The sequence below is a fragment of the Balaenoptera borealis genome (genome assembly GCF_965194805.1).
Source record: "Balaenoptera borealis genome assembly, chromosome: 3".
Lineage (NCBI taxonomy): Eukaryota > Metazoa > Chordata > Mammalia > Artiodactyla > Balaenopteridae > Balaenoptera > Balaenoptera borealis.
The window spans coordinates 176,553,572-176,575,681 of record NC_138866.1 but is presented as its reverse complement, the minus strand read 5'-3'; the positions used below and the strand labels follow the sequence as shown (position 1 = coordinate 176,575,681).

Below are 22,110 nucleotides of genomic sequence, written 5' to 3'. Positions count from 1 at the left end.
AATTTTGCTGACTCTGCATTACTTAAATTGTGCTCGGTCATTCATTCTCATAAAATCTGGAACATGATTTATTGTTTCTATGTTGTCATTGTCACAGGTGTTTGAAGTGAAAAGAGTTTTATTACAAATTAAAATATTTCTCCTCTCAAGCATATGCCCACACAGAGCAGAACTGTAAATTTGGAAATCTGTGTTATTTCTGTGTTTGCTCATGTTAGATGCTAGACAGTTAATATTTTTATTATTTTAAAAATTGAAGATACTTATTTGAAAACAGTATATAAAAGCTCCCTTGTATTCAGTAATGTATTCATATATTAATTAGCTAAATATCTAACTAGACAACACAAAATACCTACATTCATTGTGCAGTTAGTGCCACAGAGAAATCTGGCTAATATGATGCTGAGTGCATTAAAACATGATTGTATTAAATGTGCTAGATTTATCTGCAAGAGCTGTGTTTTTCCTAATAGATACTTTCTGTGGGCCTTTTCCTTTTCTTGTAGTTGAAATTGCAGGCATTTAGTAGAGTGACTGTATGAGTGTGTACACATACCCTGGCACTAGACTTTTATTTTAACACCCAGATTAGAGAAGAAAAAAAAAAAAAAAAAAAACTACTTCTCTTAATCTTTGTAAAGATACTAGCTGATGACAATTTAAGAAGATAGTATGTTTGAAATAGCTCCTAATAGATCTAGGCATCCTCTAATGTTATTATTTATAGAAAATATTTTATAGCTGTATAATTTGTTTCATGTTTAAGTAATATTTATTAAGTACCCTCAGTGCAATACAAATACCTTGGTTCAAAAAAGAAAAAAAAAATCCTCTGAGGAAAGAAGATGCTTAAAAGAGAGGCTTGCATCTGGAGTCAGTAATCATTCCCAATTCCAAAGAAGGAAGAAGGGGTGGCTTTTTTTTTTTTTTGGTGGTGGATTATTTTTTCTTTCGCTAATTTACAGTGATATCTCTGGCCCCATTTCCATTAGGAGATGAAAGCATGGAAATTAAAAAACAAATTACAGGAATGAGAAGATTACTGAATGACAGCGCTGGGAGGATCTACCAGCGTGTGGGCAAGGAGGGGGAGAAATTGAAAGAAGAACCCCAGGATTTGGATTCGATCTGGCCTCAGCGTTTGAACTCTGTGGAGGCCCCACCTAGCCTCCACCCGTCTTCCCGTGGTGCATGGAACGAGTTGCCACCCCAGAGTGGGCAGTTCTCAGGGCAGTATGGCACCCGCTCCAGAACCTTCCAGAGCCAGCCCCACTCCGCCGGGAGCTCCAATGGTATGGCCGTCTTCAGACGCTCACAAGGCTTTCAGGGCCGTTGCCCCAATGTGTTTTCTGTCTAAATATTCAGTATGTTCTTTGAGTTCAACATATTAAACCCTCCCTTAATCACCCACCCGCCTTAGCTGAGTTATTTTAAAAGACCGGGAAGACAGAAAGGAAAAAGTTGAAGAGCATCAAAAACCAGAATTGAGACGCAGGAAAAACTGGGGGTTCTCCATTAGAAGGGATAGTTTCTTGGTAGAGATTTTAGCCCTTTAAGAAGTTTAAGATGTTTAAAAAAAAAAAAAAAAAAAAAAAGAAGTTTAAAGCCATCATTTGCAGAGATAACGATACTATTGTCACAAAAGACTGAACAGTTAGGGCAGAAAGAGCTCCGCTCTGTCATTAAAAGAAGCTTCCTGGTCACGTGGTGTATTAATACATCCCCTTGCCTAGTCTCGTGCTTTCTTCATTATATCGGAAGAGTCAGTTAAAGGCAGGACTGATGACCAGGCCCCTAGGTGATAGCTTCACTTTAACCTCACATCCAAGCTACAGAACCTGGTGATCCATATTTTACAACCTGCTTCATTCAGGTTGAAAATTCTTCCTTTAAAGTAAAATTTCCTTAATTTAAATTCCTAATTTTTTTTTAGTAACTTTTATTGGAGTAGAGTTGATTTATACTGTTGTGTTAGTTTCAGGTGTACAGCAAAGCGAATCAGCTATACACATACATATGTCCCCTCTGTTTTAGTTTCTTTTCCCATATAGGTCACCACAGAGTATTGAGTAGAGTTCCCTGTGCTATACAGTAGGTTCTTATTAGTTATCTATTTTAAATTCCTAATTGTTAAGAAAAAAAATCAAATGGCAATTTTTTTTCAAAGCGTAAGGAAAAACTTGATCATTTCTCCATTCACGTTAATTTTCCCTCCAGTGACATGGGATGTTACTCGTTCTATAAATTATGTACAGATGTGCAGAACTGTAGTTTACACAAAGAGAACAAGAAGAAAGGAAGAATGCGTTTTCAGTTTCCTTGAAAAGTTAAGGATTTTTTTTTTTTTCCCATACATCATCCCTCAAGAAAAAGAGAACGACTGTGATTTTCTTTTTCTTTTTAAACACAATTTGCAAGAACCAGTTCAGAGGTGTGAAGAGCCATCCTGAGCCACTGCTGATGAGACAGGGAGGGACCCCAGGAGATGTATGGGTGTCTTCTCTCTCTCTTAATTTTACATAAGCCAATATCAGCTTCACATGCTGGCATGCTTCCAGGTTAGAAGGAGATGGCTCTTTAAAGACTGCTCCATAAAAATAAAAAGGGCAGTTCTCTTTAAAATTAGAAAATGATTTATAACAAGCTGAAAAGGGTTGGTTTTGTCCTCTAAAAATGAGAAAGCTAGACTTGGGGTAGTGACTAGGAATATTCTACAAGGTCCTCCTAACTCCACTGCCATGCGAGAAATGATTAGAGAAATAAAATAGCCTTAGGTATGTAGGAAGTTAGTAAGCCCCACGTCAATAAGTGTTGGGTGAGCAATGTTCTGTTTTCCAGGATGCAGCAAGGACAGGGGATTTACTTTGGAAAATATTAGTAATGGTAAAAGTTGCAAACCTGAATTCCCCCATATTCATTTAAAAATAGATCTTTTTGTGTTGATTGCTTGCATGTTTTCGATAGGAATGCATTTGGTGTCTCATTGGAATTACCTGCAGTTTTAAAGTTGTAACATCTCAATTTGCTACAACTTTGAATGTAAGTAATTATGCTGCTCCAAACATTAAGTATATCCACAAATAATGCATACTGCAGGATGTAAATTCCACTTACTGTATAGTAAAAGATATCACTGGACCACAACCTTAGAACTTCCCCCTTCCACCTGTGAAAAAACCGGAGTGACAGCAGTCTCTTATCCTGATCCACTTAAAGGTAGCAGGGTTGGATACTGAGACTGGGAGAACTGCGTTGAAAGCGTGTTTCTCCAAATGTCCCGTTTTATTACAGGGGTAGTAGGAAGATATTTGTTTACATGTAAGGGAAACAGAATAGGATAGTTTTATGAAGGAACAGATACTAAATTTAAACAGTGGAAAAGAGACTAAAGTGAAATTAAAGAAATGGGAATGGAAAAAAGATGTAGAAGGATCTCCTTTATGAAGCTGGAGAAAATCCAACACACCAGCACCCTCTAAACCCTCAAGTTCAAAGGGATTCTCCCAGACCCTTCTGCCCCAGCTTTCTCCATCCCAGACATACCACACCCAGAGTGAAAGTTTAATGTGTTGACCGTTCTTAATTTTTTGAATAACATGATTAATGATAAAACTATTTTTTAAACAGACACATTTAATTCTTAATATGAACCCTCAGGATATATCCAGCTACCAGGTTGTTTTTTCTTTTTTCTTTTGGTAACACCGTTCTCAGAGCTAGTTTTGTGTGCAATAGCATGAGTGTGTCTCTAGTGAATTTTTCTGTAATTGTTACCTGAGATGAACTGGGGTGACAGTGAATTGTGTGTGTCTGTTCACGCAGGCTCTGCCACCCCGAGACACAGCACACACCTGACAATAGAGAAGCCTGGATAATTAGATGAAGGCAGACCCCAAAATTTAGGTTGTCCAAATTACTGGGTACATCTTCCTCAGGCACGATTTCCTAGTTAACTGCACAGGCTTCACAAGCCTGTCACGGTACCTTCCTTTTTTTTTTTTTTTTTTTTTGGCTCTTTATAATCTTGCTGTTGCTTGGCGTCCGTCATTCTTTTCTTTCGTGCTCAGGAGAACTTCCAGTGGTGAATTCGTCAGTTGGATCAAACTGCTGTACTTGTAACTGCCAGTCAACGTTGCAGGCCATTCTCCAAGAACTCAAGACCATGCGGAAATTGATGCAGATTCAGGCAGGTACGAGGATCAGGCCTTGGATGGAGGCCTCGGGTTTTGAATGCATATGTGACATCTCTAGTCAGGATGTTCATGGTGCTTTGATTACTCTCTGCTTCCCTCCTTGCTATCTTTTTTTGGTTTGTTTTTTTAGTTTTTTTAAAAAAAAATTTTTACTGGAGTATAGTTGATGACACACTTCTTCAATTAGCCATTTTCTCCACTTTTTCTACAACCCATCTTCCCATTAGCAACTCTAACAAATGCTTTATGGCTGGTACATGTGCTCCGGATACTTCACCCCGACTCCCCACACTTCACAAATGTCAGCTAATTAAACTTTGAAACAATTATACCCGAAAGTGGGCAGAGCGCTCCGGCTCATTTTCCTAATGTGAATCAACAAGGAGGTTCACGTCAGGGAAGGAGGCGAGAAGGCTCATCTTCCCTCCCGAGGGGCTCGGTTTGGGGGCTGCGTGCATCTCACACACTCCCACTCCTGCACAAGTTCCCACACGCACGCACACACCCGGCCCCCCCCCCACGGGGCTCCGCGTGACAGGTGGGGAGCCGCGCATTTTTGTGCACACGAAGGAGCCCTTAGGAAGCGTGGGCTCCGCTGGTGAAGATTCCAGAGCATCAGCTGACAAGGAACGTTGGCCCTCGGGCCCTGCTTGTGGCTTTTCTCCTTAACATGCAGGTCAGAGAAGCTCAGAGACACCTCCTGTTTTGTCTTTTTATTTACGCGACGCTGTTTTTGTTCTCGCCCCTGCTGGACAAGTTGAAGAACAGAAGAGCAGTGAACCTGCAGTTTGGGGTCAGAGTCCCCGTGTCTCCCGTCCTAGCCTGTTTAACTTCTCTGAGCCTCAGATTTCTCGTCTGTAACTGGAGTATTAATATCTAACTCACAGGGTTGTTGTGAAAATGGAATGAGGTAGTAAATGGAAGTGAACTCTGCAAAGCGCGATCCAAGCCTCAGCTATTTCGTTAGCGTTGTTACAAAGCCCGGGAGCATTTCATAGAGGTCTAGAAGTCCAGGCCCTTACTATAGTGGATGTGTTTTCTAGTCTCCACAATAAGGGGAGAGAAAAAGGACATTTTTGTGACAGGTACGGAAAGTAACAAATCATTTTATTAAGCGCCCCCACCCCACCTCGTCAGGGAAAGCTGCTCCTTGAGCAGGAAAATAGCACCGTCTTTTATGACTATCACCCCTACCCCCCTTTTCTCTGTAAAGGTATTCAGAAAGGTCACTGTTCAGAAATCGTACTTGGTGCCGTTTAGTGAATTCTAGTACAATTTTAATATTCAGTGATGTGGTTTGATGTAAAAAGCTTCAGACTAAAACATATCAGTCACCCAAGATCACGTGAAAGTAAAATGGGCAAAAGGCTTTCTGAGAAGCGACATCTAATTTTATGCTCTGGATTTGGTCTTATCCCAAGGAAAAAAAAAATAAGCATTTTGGTCAGGCCAGTAAGCATTTAACTTACCTTGTTCCACCAGGATAATCTGTGTTCTTATTAACCTGGTAAAGGTTAACATCTGCCAAATAAGGAGCTCAGAAAGAAAGGTTACTTCATTCGGTACAGATTCTTTCCTCAGTGGAAGAATTTGTTAGCACTTAAGAAAATGTGCGTATGAAATTGTAATGATTTATTTTGTTACTTAAGCTCCTTACTCCTGAAATGGCAGACTACAAATTGCAACCATTTAAATCCTTGACTGAAGCCTTTTTAGGATCTATTAAGTAAATGCCTCTATGTCACCCTGTTTTCTTTTCTGAACCGTTGCAGATTAGGGTGGTGAACGACTCCAAAGCTGTAGGAGAACCCAAAGGATAAACTGAATAAATTACTCTCCTTTTCTTAAACTTAAGAATTTGTGTTGAGTGCGTAGATTTACTTAACGTTTATTGCCTATAAAACGTAGATTTAAATTCTATTTAGAAAGTTTCACCTTTACTTCAGGGAGAAAGCCAGGACTAAGATCAAGCGGTAAGATCTGGATACAAAAGACTACAGCTCGCTCTGTCCAGACTTGCGGAAGGAGGAGAAAAACTTAGACAGTACCTGTGTTCTTTAAACTTAAATCATTTTGTTTTTAATTTTGGAAAGTGAGGCTGGAGTCCTAGACCGTAGATAATTGCTTCGGTCGTCCATCTGACTTTCGGGATGGAGACCCAGCCGCCTCGGGTGAAAATTTGGACCAAACAGAGAAAAGTTCCTGTCCGCCTTGCATATGAGGATCACTTGAGAAGCTTTAAAAAAATCCTGATGCCCAGGCATCACCCCTGGAAATTCCAATTCAGATTAATCTGGGGCGAGGCTGAGGTACTGGCTTTTTTTTTTTTTTTTTTTTAAAGCTCCAGGGTGATTCTGATGTGTAGCTGAGGTCGAGAACCGGTGAGCTAGACTAATTACTGCATGGGCGGTTAAAAAACTTCTCTGCTCATTTTGCAGTGCAAGTAGTTTGTTTGTAATACTTATTTATAAATTTCTGTCCAGCCTAGAGATGCAGATATCAAGTTCAGAGTACAAATATTCTTTATTTGCAACCTGATAGGAAATGATCCATATTACGTGCATGTAAAGATCTTTAGATTTTCATTTGGCTTATTTTTAGACGTGTACTTCTATAAAACAAAAAACAAAAGCAGCTATGTCCTGTGGTTGTATTTATCAAACCATATTAACACATGAAGATTTAAGTAATAATGCCATATTTTCCTACTAAACTTTGCATCAGAGTATTTTTATTTATTTATTTATTTATGTATGTATTTATTTATGTATTTGGCTGCGTTGGGTCTTCGTTGCTGCGCGTGAGCCTTCTCTAGTTGCGGCGAGCGGGGGCTACTCTTTGTTGCGGTGCATGTGCTTCTCATTGCGGTGGCTTCTCTTGTAGCGGAGCACGGGCTCTAGGCGCGCGGGCTTCAGTAGTTGCAGCACGCAGGCCCTGGAGCTCGAGGGCTTCAGTAGTTGCAGTGCGCGGGCTTCAGTAGTTGTGGCTCGCGGGCTCTAGAGCGCAGGCTCAGTAGTTGTAGCTCACGGGCTTAGTTGCTCCGTGGCATGGGGGATCTTCCCGGACCAGGGCTCGAACCTGTGTCCCCTGCATTGGCAGGCGGATTCTTAACCACTGCGCCACCAGGGAAGTCCCCAGAGTATTTTTAAATGGTTAATAAACGTTACTTCTCGAAGGGCACCTATGAGAACTGTAATTAGCATCCTTGGTTCCCTTAAGTACATAGGCAGCATCAGCACCCAGTTCTTGATGGGTGCTTTTCGTCTTTGGAACTCAAACTGTTTCTGGGTCTTACTGATTTGCTCTCCTTGTACAGAATTATAGCCTTCCTCTTTTTCAGCTACATGAAACTGAGGCACAGAGAAGCAGCCTGGTCGGAACCCAGGAGAGTAGTGTGTGGAGATAGTTGATGTGTGGAACAGCATTGGTTTGTGAGACCGGAGTAACTGGACCTGAAATTGACCGGCAGGCCTGGCCCACATGCTTACTGGTCATTCCTGAATGACACTTTTGATCAGCTTTGCCCCAGTGACCGTCCTTGCTCAGCCTTTGTCAGTTTTGGCACCTGTAGGTTGCTGGCTACTGATCAGTTTAACCTCAAGTGACAATTGGAATATTCCTGAGACTGGCTTGCCAAAAAGCGTGGACATCCACACCTCAATTTAATTTCCGGAGTTCTCAGTTATACAAGAGTGTCATGGGATGCGTAAAGTCATGCTTCAGTGTTTTTTCATAGCTCATCATCCTTTCCTCCTGTTGATTACCCACCAGCGTTTGGAGCAGAGTTTTCTCTTGGGTTTTTCTGCCTGTGGACCTTTAAGGCTGCGTTTGGTTATCTTCAGGTCCAGCGTGAGGTTGATTTCAGGGTGCCTCGTCCTTGAGTGAACCCACTTCAGCCTCAGTTTATGAAGCAAGTACGTACTCCTGAGTTAGAGACAAGTGCCTGTACCATATTTTTGTTTGTTGTTCGCAGTTGGAACCCAAAACAGACAACAACCCCCAATTTCCCTTATCTGCTCCCAGCGAACTGCCGTCTCGCGCAAGAGAAATAAAAAGAAAAAAGTGCCCCTGAAGACTGTGGAACCTCTCACTGTGAAACAGAAGCCCAGTGCGTTAGAAGCCGAGAAGGCGGTGGCGGCCCCCGAGAAACCCAGTCTCCCCTCGGCCGAGCACACCTCCCCCAGGGAGAACCACATCCTAGGATTCGGCATCGTCCTCGAATCACCAGCCTCTGATGTAAGTGAATGTTTTCTGGCTGCTGACGCTAATGTGTAACTTTGCCCTTAACTAGTTCTGCCCAAGAAAACCAGGGAAACTTGCAAAATAGACGTGGGAAAGAGGAAAGGAAAACTCTTAATAATTTCCTTGCCCAGGATTTTCTCTTCTGAAAATCTTAGGCCTTATTTCCTTAAACATGTTTGCATTCTCTCCGAAAGAAGAAGGATCATGGAGTTCTGCTCACTAATTTCGTTAACATTTTTAATTTTGAAGCAGCCGTTTTCAATTTCCTCAGCGTAGTGAGCTAAAAGAACATAATTAAATCCTTTGTAGATGGGCATAAATGAACAGAACCCTACAGATAAGGTCACACCTTTCTAGAAACACAAACTAATAATAAAAAAAAGAACAGTGGTGCTACTTTTATTTTATAGATGCAAGCCACACTGCTAATTAAGTTGCAGTGCCGTGCCATTGAGTCTGCGTAATGATAGGTTAACAGCCTGCAAAGGTTTTTCTATTTAAATATCATCGCTAGAAGGTCGTCGCAGCCCAAGATGCTGAATGACATCTAAGACACTCGTCTGACTTACCATTTTATAGTCACACGGCCATAAACGAACGTCTTCAGTAATGTGCTCTATTGGCCACGGCGTACTCTCCCTGCAGTACCTTGATCTGAGTACACTGATGCCGTGAACCCCAGCTCCTTGGGAGAGTTCCTAAAATAAACAAGGAAGGGTGAGCTATTATTACCAGATGGCATAGGATGAGAATCCCGCTGAGAACTCCCACAGGCCTATATAGGATGAGAGTTTGGCCCTACCTCTTCAACTTTAAATAAGAAATAAATTGCTATTTTAAATCAGTTGTTCCTTTCACGTTGCAGAAAGACGGTCTGCTAGCACGGGTCTTTAAAAAAGGGAGGCAACAAAAAGAATCAGCTCGTGACTTGGTTAGACTAGAAAATCATTTGACCTTTTATCCAGTCCTTGGCGTGAGGGGTTCCTGTTTATTTGTTTCTTTACCCACGAACACACACGCAATTGTTAAGAAGTTCTTCTAGACTAAAAACTTAGTTTTAAAAAATCATTGACGACGACAGCATTCTACCCTGGGCCAGCTGGCTCATTTGATCCTACCCCCTGTTACTGCAGCTGAGGCCCTGGGTTCAAAGCCCACGTGGATCACACATTTGGAAGCAGAGGTAAATGATTCCACAACACAAAGTACATTCAGTCTGAAGCAGTTTTCATAATACTTTTACATTTTTCTTGAATTTTTTAGGCCTTCTTTTCTGTGATAGGCATTAATGTATCAGGAGCAGTCATTTGAGTTGTGAAAATCATCTCCTGCATGAGTCGATCTAACGCTAATAACTGAACTTGCTCCTTTTTAAAAAATTTTTAAGGTCTAAATGGACTTCAGAGATAAATTGAGAAAGATGTGTTAAAGGCTTTATGTACATTAGTGAAATAGAATAGAATTTTTCTTATCTTTACCAATATCAGTATTGTAATTTAAATACCAAAAAAATAATTTGCTTTTTATTCATGATGATTTTTGCTAACAAGAGGTATTAAATTTAATAAAGCACGTTCAGAATTGTCCATGTAAACTCAGTTAGGTGCTGACTGTCTTTGACTGAAGAATAACATGCTTCTAAAGAAAAGCAAAAGCATACATAGATATTATCTTTACATTATCCAACTGATATGCCCTTTGATTCATCTATTCCACGGAAATTGTCACTGCACCTAGAGGACCACGCAGTGAGTCCCATCATTAGAAATTCTGTCCCCGGATAGTCTTGCTGGCATGAATGAGGCTGGCCCTTTAGGTGATGAGACCATCAGTGCTAAGGCATACTAAATTTAGGTGCCCTTCTAGTCTTTTATTATTTCTTAGCCGTGAGCCTTTTAAACTTTGGTGGAAGTCCAGAGGAGGAAACAGAAAATAGATCACAATCTTGTAGGAATTATTCTATAAAATCAATTGGAGAAAAGGTAATATAACTGGATTACATATAAGAAGATGGGCATTGTGTATCTGAAGATGGGCTCTGAAAAGTACCCAGTGTTGGGACGATTAAGTCCAAAGTTATAGGATTGGGCGTGTGGTCCATTGTAGTTAGAGCAGCTGTGTGGCCTGCACTGATAGCAGATGATGATATAAACATGGGGTCGAGTGAGACAGTGAAAGCCCGGACGTGTCCTGCCGAGGCCCTTGGGCCTTTTTTATCTTGTGGGCGCTAAGGAGCCACTGCAGATTTCAAGTAGAGGAATAATCATACCTGTGCTTAGAATGGAATCTGGAACAGCACTGTGGATGATTGGTAAATGTAGAAGAGAGACTAGAGGCAAAGAGACCAGGAGGAAGATAATTCCAGGCAAGAGACGGGGAGGGTCCGTACGTGAGCAGTGAGCCTGCAGGGACAGAGAAATGAGAGGCACCCGGGGGTACCCACACAGAGGACTTGGTGACTCAGGAGAAGTAAGACCCACATTTCCATCCTGGAAAACGAGGTTGGTTACTAGATGGTACTGATTTCCTTAACTGAGACAGGGAGGACAGAGCAGAAGCAGGCCTTCAGTGCTGGATGGGAAGGAAAAAGAAGCTGAGTGTCCTCAAAAGGTCATTAGACGTTTGGAGCACAGGAGAAAGATGAGAGCGGGAAGCAATGACAAAAGCACACATAAAACCTGTGCTTTATTGCTTTTTAAATGTAAAAAAAAAAAAAAAATACTGTAAATTGTTTAAAGTTCACAGTGCATTAAGTTATCTCTTTTTATGCTGTGACTTTTAGAGTCACCCAAATACAAATTTGTGTATCTAGGCACAAGCACGAACATGAGGGGCTGTAGATGACTGCAGGTGGACCGCCGACCCTCTGCCCCCTGACGGGTATCCCTGCTCAGTGCAGAGAAACAGGGAGCCCTAATCAAAACCAACTGCAGTCCAGCACCCCAGAGTGCTGTCAGCACTAAATGACCTAGAGCACATGGGGCAACCCTGCTGCGGCGCCTGGCACATAGAAGGTGCTCAGTAGATGGCCAAACATCTCCATTTGTGTTAAGCACAATATACAAAATCACCTTTTAAAACTTTGGGTCTAGGACTTGGCTTGGCGTTAATCAGAACCCTCTCGTCAATTTAACTCCTATTTTCTTGTTCTTTCCCTGTTATTCCTCACTGCGCACACATCCCCCCGCCCAAAGCACCAATACGATTTCAACAATCCTTTATAGAACTTGCTATACCAGTTTGTAATGATTTACGTGATTTCCCCTCCTTCGCCCTTGGCTTCTCAAGGGCAGGGAATAAATTTAAAAATAATAATAATAACAATATTAGCATTAATAGTAGCAGAAGTAGTAGTGTTTGTGTGCTATCCTTTGCCAAATGATTTTTCAAATTTCATCCTTACTCTTTGAGGTATGATTACTATCCTCAATTTATAGATGAGGAGACGGTGGCATAAAGGGCTTAAGTAGCCTGCTCGAGCCCACAAAGCCAGAAGGGTGGAACTGGTTCCCAGACCAGGGCTGAGTGTGCCCTTACCCACTGAGTGCCAGACTTGGGCCCCCGCTCTGGCCCTGTTCTAGAACGTGACCACCGCTCACTAACTATTCATGAGACGATCGTAACACAAAGGAGACCTGAAAGGTTAGACCATGGCTGTGTATGCTGTTTACTTGGAAGTCTCCGGGGGAGAACTTCATGGTTAAGGGTGCAGCCTCTGAGGTCAGGATGCCCGGGCTAGAAGCCCAGCTGTGTGACCCCGAGCAAGTGCACCCACCCTCGCCTCCCTCAGTTTTCTCTCCATAAAATGGGAATGATGATAGTGCTAACCTCAGAGACGGGGCTGGCTGGAAGAGTTAAATGAAGACATCTATGTAAAGCACTTAGAATGGTACCTGGTATGTTTTAAGCACTCAGTAAATACTGGGTCTTTTTTAAACCTTAGCAGTCCTAGCTAAGTACCTTTATAGGGATAAATATACATGTTTGTTAAGTAAACTTATGTGTACATATACATGAACAAATACACATGAGCTAATAGTGTTTTTAAAAAGAGAGTGGCCAGGGCTTCCCTGGTGGCGCAGTGGTTGAGAATCTGCCTGCCAATGCAGAGGACACGGGTTCGAGCCCTAGTCTGGGAAGATCCCACATGCCGCGGAGCAACTAGGCCCATGAGCTACAACTACTGAGCCTGCGTGTCTGGAGCCTGTGCTCCGCAACAAGAGAGGCCGCGATAGTGAGAGGCCCACGCACCGCGATGAAGAGTGGACCCTGCTTGCCACAACTAGAGAAAGCCCTTGCACAGAAACGAAGACCCAACACAGCCAAAAATTAATTAATTAATTAATTAATTAATTAATTAATTAAAAAGAAAAAAGAGTGGCCAGAAATCCTGCCCCTCTTTGTGGGCAGGATTACTTGACCCATTTTAAGTTAGCACATTAAATAAAACTGAAACCTGGACTACACAGAAGCAAAAGCAGAAACCCCAAACCAAATTTCAGATTTCAATACAATATTTAATTCTTTCTTTAGGAGTTCCCAACCCAGTACTCTGCCAGTACTCAGACAAGACAGTTGTGAATTTTTTACAGTCACTGTTTTTCCCTACCTAGTTGGATTTATTGGCTTTTCAGGGCAGATGTACGTGGCTTAGGTTTATTTCCTTGTTGCTTCTTGTTTGGCTGGTTCTTTGGCCACGATGAAACACTAACATCAGTTTTTTAAAATATTTCAAAATGTTTTTTAAAAACATAGGAAATGTTTTTCTATTTGTTGTCATTACTATGAATATTTTCCAGTAATCCTAGGCAACACAGAAGTTATCAGAAGATACAGCTGTGGATATCCATCAACTTAAGATAATTTTGTCAATGTTTATATCATTCTTAAAATAAATAATTTAAAATGCATTGGTGCTTTCAGCATAAATAGCTCCTGAATTCAGAATCTGTTTTCTTAATTTCTTCTTAGCCCAATAAATAAAGTAATCCACTGGGAATTGGTAAAGCAAATCAATCAAGCAAGTGATTTTTTAATTTATTCATCGACACACTGAAATGAAGGCAGTAATATGCTTGAGAGTTTAAGTTCTAGTGCAGACTGCCTGGGTTCACATCCTTGCTTCACCACTTATTAGCTGGATAACCTTAAACAAGTTACCTAATCTCTCTAAACCTTAGTTTTTGCATCTGCAGATTGGGGATCACGAAAGTGGCCGCTTCATAGGATGATGAGAATTAAATTAGAAAACCCATGTAATGCGCGTTAGCCTAGGGCCTGGACTATATATAGTAAGTAGCAAAGACGTGCTAATCGTAGTGCCATTTTCCAGGGCTACTGAAATGAATGAAGTAGTCCTCGCCCTTCAAGTATACCATATGAGGAAGACACATAAACAGTCAGCACAGGGTAGTAGGACGTAAGGCTAGCAGGCTGTCAAAGTGGAGCTGGCCTCTGCCCACAGGGTTAGGGACTGGCTCTCAGTGGTGGACACCTTCTCCGAGGAGCAGTTTCAGTGGAGTTGTGATGGAGGAAGCTAGACTGCAGTGGTTGAAATCTTATGTGTTAAACATTCTGGCTCAAATAGCTTGAGCATAAATCAAGCCCAAGTCCTCAGTCATTAATTTACCACCTGAGAAAGGAAGATGCTGAAAACATCCCTGAATGACTTGACAGTGTATCATTATGCAAGTGCATGGAGGCGTTTTCAAGGAACCAAACTGTATTGTCTTTTTAAAAATTAATTCATTCATTAATTTTTATTTATTTATTTTTTTGGCCATGCCACGAGGCTTGCGGGATCTTAGTTCCCCGACCAGGGATCAAACCCAGGGCCCCGGCAGTGAAAGCACCGAGTCCTAACCATGGACCGCGAGGGAATTCCCCCTTGTGAAATTCTTAGTTCTACCAAAATTTTGTCGAATAAAAATCCATAATTGACTTAATAATCCAGAATTGACTCTTTAATGACTTCCTGTAATTATCATCCTATTCAACGTTCAGTATGTGCTAGTCTAGAGATTACGCCTACTTTTGGATAGAACTCTTGCCTGAGCATTTTTTACTTGCCTTTTTACACAGTGGGTCCACCCACCATGGGGCCTCTGCCCCCTTGATGCAGTGGTTCTCGGTTCTGCCACGTCCCCACTGTTTTGAGCTATGCCAGCTGCACCAACGAGAGCAGGCCCGCCTTCCAATCCAGTGGGTTCTTGGGGCTGCCCAGCTTATTGGCCATGGTCTTGGAGTGGCATTTAATAAACAGTAACGGTAATACTTGCTAAATCTACCTGGAGCAGACCTGAGTTATAGGGAACAATCTCAGTTTTTCTCAAACAGAAGCAGATTGCATTTGCGAGCAAAATACAATCAATTATGAAAGGGTTTTGTGTTTTTTTTTTTTAATTTCATAAACTAAAGCTCATTTTTGTAGAAGTACCTCTAGTACACCACTAAGTAAATACTAAGTGAGAAAAAAGGATCATTGTATATGATAATATTATGAACAGAAAGGTTGAATTTATAGCTTTTAAACATTCTTAAAAATGTTGTGGGCTTCCCTGGTGGCACAGTGGTTGAGAGTCTGCCTGCCGGTGCAGGGGACACGGGTTCGAGCCCTGGTCTGGGAAGATCCCACATGCCGTGTAGCGGCTGGGCCCGTGAGCCACAACTACTGAGCCTGCGCGTCTGGAGCCCGTGCTCCGCAACAAGAGAGGCCGCAACAGTGACAGGCCCGTGCACCGTGATGAAGAGTGGCCCCCGCTTGCCACAACTAGAGAAAGCCCTTGCACAGAAACGAAGACCCAACACAGCCATAAATAATAAAATAAATAAATAAATAGCATTCCCTTAAAAAAAAAAAAAGAAAGTTAAGGGAAAAAAAACCTTGCAAAATACATGAAAAGACTAGAGAAAATAGTTATTTAAAAAAAAAAAAAAGAAAAGAAAAAAAATGTTGTTATATGTTTTCAGTCCAAATCCTGCCTTTTCATCCATAGTTTTCTTGTAGGTTTCAGTCTTGAGCCAGTCTGAAACTTGACTAGGTAGCAAGTCAGGTGTGAGAACTATTGTGTATAATTAACCAGTTTGCAATTAAAAATCTGGGGCTAATGCCCAATATGAACATTCATGCACTTCCTTTTACTCTTTTAACCAATGACCACATGTAGCTTTTTACATGTCTTACTGTAATTTGCTACTGACAATACCTTATATAAAATAGCCAATATCAGAAATGTTCCCTGTGTGATTAATTTGTTACGATTGCCTTAAAATAGTTTTACGTATTTTTCTTTAGATTATACAGGGGAGTCACATGATATGTTCAGGGAGACTTAGGGGAAAATCTTTTAGTCTACCAGGTGTTATTATGGGATCCCCCCCAGCCAAACTAGATCTTGACCCCAACTACTTCTAAGCAAAGGGAGACCACAGTTGAAATGCAGAGAGAAACAAGACGGTTAATGTCCACAGGCCTGGGTCCAAGAACATTTTCAAGAGTCCTCATGACTACATGCAGTTTTTGCCTCCCGAAGTTCACTGGGTGTAAGATGTAACACCACTGGATAGGAAAATTCAACATCTGATGCATAACTGCGAAGTGGCTGAGGTACTGAAACTCGGCAAGACATACATGGAAATCCAAATTTATAGTGGGAATTCAGACTCTTAACTCTTAAAATGGTGACTCCAAGTGTCGTAAATCCTGCCCCATACTTTGGATGTCATCATTTAAAGATCATATTACTTCAGTAATCAGTAGAATCTGTAAATTAGTGTATTAGCTGTCTGTCCTCACTCGGGTATCAAATAGTAATTCTGTCAAAGGAAGTGTAGCTTTTAAAATGATATTCATTTGGAATAGTGGTGGTTTCTATCATAGCCATCGTCCGTAAGCAGAGAGATCTCGCTTCGACTAGACAGTAAACAAAAGGAAGAGATTCAAGCATGCAATTAAAGAGTTTTAACCTGTTTTTAAATATAAGTGCAAAGTTGTGGATCATTACATGGCTGTAATCCACCCGTGATTATATTTCTAAAGTGGAAGAAATAAAAAGGTTTCAGAGTAAAAATTTGAGATTAATCAACCTTGTATCTTTTCTTCATGTCTCAGGACGTAAAGCTCCCCTCTTTTTTTTTTTTTTTTTTTAAAGGAACTAGTTTGTTGCTTTGTGGCCCCTTAGTGCTCGCTGACAACCAGCTAAGAAACTTGCGTGAAAGAAAGGATGTGAGGAGCAGGGAAGGGCAGAGACCAGTCACCTTGGCCTCTGCTGCTGGCCTCCACCTAATAAAACTGACTCCTCTGTAAGGGACGCATAACTGGGCCAGTTCATGTTCCTTGATCTGGAAGGAGCGCTCCAAAATAACAACAGCTGTCTGGCAGTAGAAAGTAGAACACAAAGCATCGACAGCTTCTGCGTCGGGAGAGCATCTCAGAAATCAACGTGCTACTCTGATCCCATAGGCAGTCTCTTGGCTCCACAGAAACTTCCAGAGACTTAGCTCTAGGGGTTGCAGCAGATGCCAGAGACAGCGACTGCATCTCTCTCCTAAATCCTACCTCCAAGGCCCTGATAAAATGCTATCCTGGCCGCCTAACCACAACCCCTCCCCCCCCTCACCAGCCAAATGCTGCCTAATGGTCTGTACCCCTCTTGTAGCACTTATCGTTCTCCACTTTGTATGCTGGGGGTTTACGAACGTGTCTCGTCTAGTGAGGCCGACCTTAAACTCCTTCCACACGGAGGATGCTGAGTAAATAGCGATCGACTGAGCCAGGGCCGTGTTCTCTAGGTGGCCTGCTCCCAGAGCCAGCACGGGTCCTGTGGGGAGAAGACTGACGTGCTGGACCGGGCAGGGCAGACTCCACACGTGCTTCCTTTATGTGGGGATAAAAGACCTCGAAATCAATACTAGTCATTTTGCATGAATTCTTACCTAGTGTTTTGTTGATTCTGAGAAAAATCTATCAGGCGCTAGTTGGGTGTTTGGCACTCTGAATGCAAAAGACAGTACACATTCTGATGAGAAACACAAACTCCCAACTAAATAAATGCAGTGTGAAAAGTGCCAGGAACATAGTTCGTAGAAAATACTCTGCATATGGGAAGAAAGAAGTGGCTAGTTCTGCCTGGTGGCTAGTTTAGGTCAGAGTCTCTCAAACCGGGTCCAAGTCCTACAAGATGGCTGAATTTTAAACACCTGCTTGGTGGTATCAGAATCCAGCAGAGATACCTGAACGAGAGAAGATGGTATGGTATCTTTCCCTTTTCTCTCTTGCAAATTTAAGGGCTACTGTACCCCCCAGCCCAGGTCCTCAAATCACTGTGAGTTGCTGTTTCTATAAAGTAGACTGTGGTCCTTTTTTTTTTTTTAATGGCATCCAAATGATACAGGAGCGCTTAGCAAAAATTTGTGGTCAGTTCATTTAGCATAAAAGGTCTAAAGGCAGCCATAGGATGTGCAAAATCAAATTCTGATTATAAATAAAACTTCATCTTCGATTTTGATGGTAGAATTCTCTCAATCCTAACATTGCTACATCGAATCATTCAACAACCGTGCATTGAGTGCCGAGTGTACAGCTTCTGTCCCAGGAGTTGGGGGCACAGAAGGTCGGCCTCTGCAGACCTTCACCAGCACTGAGGTGCAAAAGTCAGGAAACCATCCGGCAGCACTGTGTTCATAGTGATATTTACCAAGCATTCAGAGACCAAAAGCCAAATGGCAAAGTAGAGTGGAGAAGTGAGATGACTTTCTGGAAAATCCAGTTGAGAATTCCCTTTGGGAGCAACAGGTCCCCAAGTCGTCCCCACGTCATCTGATTCATTTAAGCCCTTCTCTGAGCCCTTTACTCTGACCGCAGGACAAACAAAAATAATTCCTCCCCTCCAGGAGAAAAACTAGTCCCAAATCCTCACATTTCTAATATGACTTAGAAAATCCAAAGTAGTATCAGGTTTGCGAAGTTTTAACTATGGTATCTAAGAAAAAGCTTTTATGATACATCCTAAGTGAAGTTTCCTTCTGACTTTTTTTGTAACGGAAGTTTACCAACTGCATTTCTTCACCTTAAAGTTATTATTTTAAAGTCGTCGTGTTATAATCAACAGTAAATGACTTAGTAGTTTAGATAATGACTAATGAACTTTTATCTATTTAACAAGAATTTATTGAGTGCCTACAATGTGCCAGGCCCTAGAGATAACAAAGCCTGAGTTCCAGGCAACAGGAAGGGCCGTGATCTAATCAATAATTATAATACGGTATAATAAACACAGTCATATAAGTATGTCAAATAAATAGCAGTGACAAAGCACGCATAGCTGCCTCCTTGGGAAAGAAACAGTTAGGAAAGGCTTTGAAAAGGAAATGGTGTGAGCTGGGTTGAAAGATGGAAAGGTGGGTTGTAAATGTCCATGGCGTGTACATAGAGAATGTATTACCAGTGTCTGAGCTTATGTGGTATAGAGTCCAAGTTGAAAGGCCCCTAAACGGCCTTCTGATCCAGTATCCCAGCCAGGAAATCCCAGCAGGGAAGCACTGTGACTTGCACACTGGTTTTCCACTGGTGCTCTGGGATACAGCTTCAGATTTTCCTCCCAAAAGCAGGGATCCGGGCACCTGCTCAGCATTTTTGTTTATTTTATGTATTAGTTGGCATAAGTTTTCACTGGAGGAGAAAGAATACAGCTCCACAACTTAAAACCACTGGCCTAGTGCCAAGAGCATGGGACCTAGAGGGTAGCCTCATGTTCGTGTCCTGAGGCAAATGAGGTCAAATTATTTAACGCAGGAGAAAGTGATCTGTAAACAGTAATGCACTGAGTACGTCTAAACTATTTTTAAGTCATGTTTGTTATGATCTCTTTGGGCCTGTGTTTCCTCCTTTACAAAATGAAGACGTTTCACCCAGAAGTCTCAAGTTCCCTGGGTAGCTCTAGAATTAAATGCTTTGGTAATTATCCAGCTTTCTCTTAACTTTTTCTAAGGATGAGAATGCGTTTTCAGCCTACTCCTTTCCACTGCTTTTGACAAGACTTGATATTGGAATTAGAGCATCTCATTTGGTGAATTGTAACTAGTAATTGGTTTTGTAAATCGCAAACACTGGCACACAAAGCTGAGGCTGTGTGCTTTGCAGAGTATATGGCCATTGCAAGAGCTAGTGATGTATTTTTGTTGCACATATGCCCAAAGTTGGTTGCTTCAAATCTTGCTTTTAATGACATATTTATGTTCTTTTGGTAGCCAGAAGTGCAACTTGCTGAAGGCTTCGATGTGTTTATGCCTAAATCTCAGCTGGACTCTATACTGTCAAACTACACTCGCTCAGGAAGCCTTCTGTTTAGAAAACTGGTGTGTGCATTTTTTGATGACAAGACTTTGGCTAACTCCTTACCCAATGGGAAGAGGAAAAGAGGACTCAATGACAACCGGAAAGGACTAGACCAAAATATTGTGGGTGCAATAAAAGGTTGGTCTGCATCATTTCATTTTACGGGGTCTTTGCTAAGCTTTGCCTTCATTCCATAAAGATGCAGCTGAAAGTGTAGTAAATGAACTAGAGGCGAATTTAACTTGCCGCTGGCCATCTGCCCACCGGCCTGGCTTTTGGGTGTGAGCTCCCTAACTCTCCGCCCCAAATACCACTAGAATTTGCTATTTCAAGGTGATATTAATTTGTTAAAATCAGAATTTAAGAGCCAGTCTGATATGCTGCAGAACCGAAAAGTTGTTCCTTAACTAACTTTGAAAATGAAAGTATTTTTTCCTTTCAGTCATTTCTAACTAAGAACGTCATCAAAACAGGACTTCTACTTAGATTTTTAGTTGTAAGTAAGAATAAAGCTGTGATGCTCTTTTGAAAAGAAGGTAAAAGAGTTCTCTCCAAAGTTCAGAAGTTGCTTTACCAGGTCACTGCTTCTAAAGATACTTTAAATGGAAGTGATCCCACTGTGAGCCAGACCCTACTCTGCTCCTTCTGGTTTTGTGACATGCAGTTGTGCCAGTTACATGCAAACAAGTCCCTGGGTCTCCCCATTAACACCTGTGAAGGTGTGTCTGAATCCCACTGCGTTACGATTAAATTTAATTTTCCTTCTTATTTATTTCTTACTTTTAAAATGTCCTTGGGACTTCCCTGGTGGTCCAGTTGGTAAGACTCTGCGCTCCCAACCCCGGGGGCCCAGGTTCGATCCCTGGTCAGGGAACTAGATCCCACATAATGCAACTAAAAAAAAAAAAGATCCTGCATGCTGCAACTAAGACCTGGCACACAGCAAAAATAAATAAATAAATCTTTTTTAAAATAAATAAAATAAAATGTCCTTACTTAGGACTCTGATTAATGTAATTTTAGGTAACAGAAGTATTTAGATGTGACTTTCAGAAAGAATGTAAATGAATTTGCAAATATAAACACAACTGCCATGAAAATGAAATTTCGGATCAGGCCTCAGTTACCCCAGAATCACTGCTCGGGATATCTCTCCCCGCCCCAGTTGCCGTGTTGTCTGGCTGTGCACTGGGACAGACACACAGAGCACTGCCCCCCAACCCCTGGTCCCCCCACTGTGCAAAATGAGTAAATGAATTCAGTAGCACTTAGAGGGTACTTGGAATCCCACAATTAACTTTGCAAAATAATACGATTTTTAAATGGAGTTAGCAAGTACCAGGCAGCCTTTGTTCACGGCCAGAAGGACATGAGCCTTCCTTAACAGAAAACTTCTCATTCTCCAACAGAGTTTTTTCACTTAAAGTGACAGTTGAGTTGTACTAAGTAAGCTACAGAGATATCACAATCTGTGCCGTTTCTGAAAAGAATGATTCAGCCTGAAGCGACACTAAAAACAAGATTACGGAATTTGACAAATAGTCAGTGATGTAACTAGGACTTGCTGAAGTGAAGAAGGGTCCCATTTGGATTTAATGTGGCTGAGACTTCTGGAAACATGAAGCGCAAGGCTGCTGATGCTTTTCGTGCTGAAGCTTTTAAACATGATGCCGTGTAGCCAGGGATTGTTTTAATGTTCTTTTCTTCCAGGGCAGTATATTAACAATACGAAAGTGTTTGGAAATTAGGGAATCATAAATGACTGTGTTCCATTTTAATGACAGAAGAGTTACCCTAATCATAGATGCCAATGAAATATATCATTACAAGTAGACTGATACGGGTTTTACGCTACCATTTTCAATCTAGACTGGACATCATACAGTAGTTTGAAAAAGTATATTAGAAACAGAAATAGAAAACATCCCTTCCTCTTCTTCACAGCCCTCCTCTTTAGCTAGAAATAAAAATGGCAATGAGGGCTCTTCTGCCCCCAATGCATAATAAAGCAGATTATTCAAACCAAAGAACTTACACTTTCCATACGCTTCTTTTATTGTTGAATTAAACCTGGCATTAAAAAATTCTTTTAGAACAACAGAGTAACTTTAAAACAGACAGAAATCCACCCATAAGGCACCAACAACCTAAGGCCACAGATATTGTATCTTCACTTGTTTACTTGCCGTGTTGATTCATAGAAATATTTCAGTTTTGACTTTTTTTTCCTTGATTACAAAAATAACACACGCTTGTAAAAAATCCAAACCATAAAAAAGCATAGACAGCTGAAAGGCCTCCATCATCCCACTCTTCAGAGGGTACCGTGTACATTCC

At 41.4% G+C, this 22,110-nt stretch overlaps 1 protein-coding gene across 6 annotated transcripts in view; it reads left to right on the top strand.

Moving 5' to 3' along the window:
* The window catches only part of BEND7 (BEN domain containing 7), a 76,752-nt gene that overhangs the window by 22,366 nt on the left and 32,276 nt on the right, over positions 1-22,110 (top strand). For all 6 annotated transcript variants that reach the window (XR_014242625.1, XR_014242626.1, XM_082385519.1 and 3 more), the window contains exons 3-6: positions 996-1,295; positions 4,071-4,193; positions 8,170-8,432; positions 19,686-19,911. Coding sequence is in view for 4 of the 6 variants with exons in the window: in XM_082385519.1 (XP_082241645.1) it covers positions 996-1,295; positions 4,071-4,193; positions 8,170-8,432; positions 19,686-19,911 (912 nt within the window). In the remaining 2 variants the exon portion in view is untranslated. The remainder of the gene's footprint in view (positions 1-995; positions 1,296-4,070; positions 4,194-8,169; positions 8,433-19,685; positions 19,912-22,110) is intronic.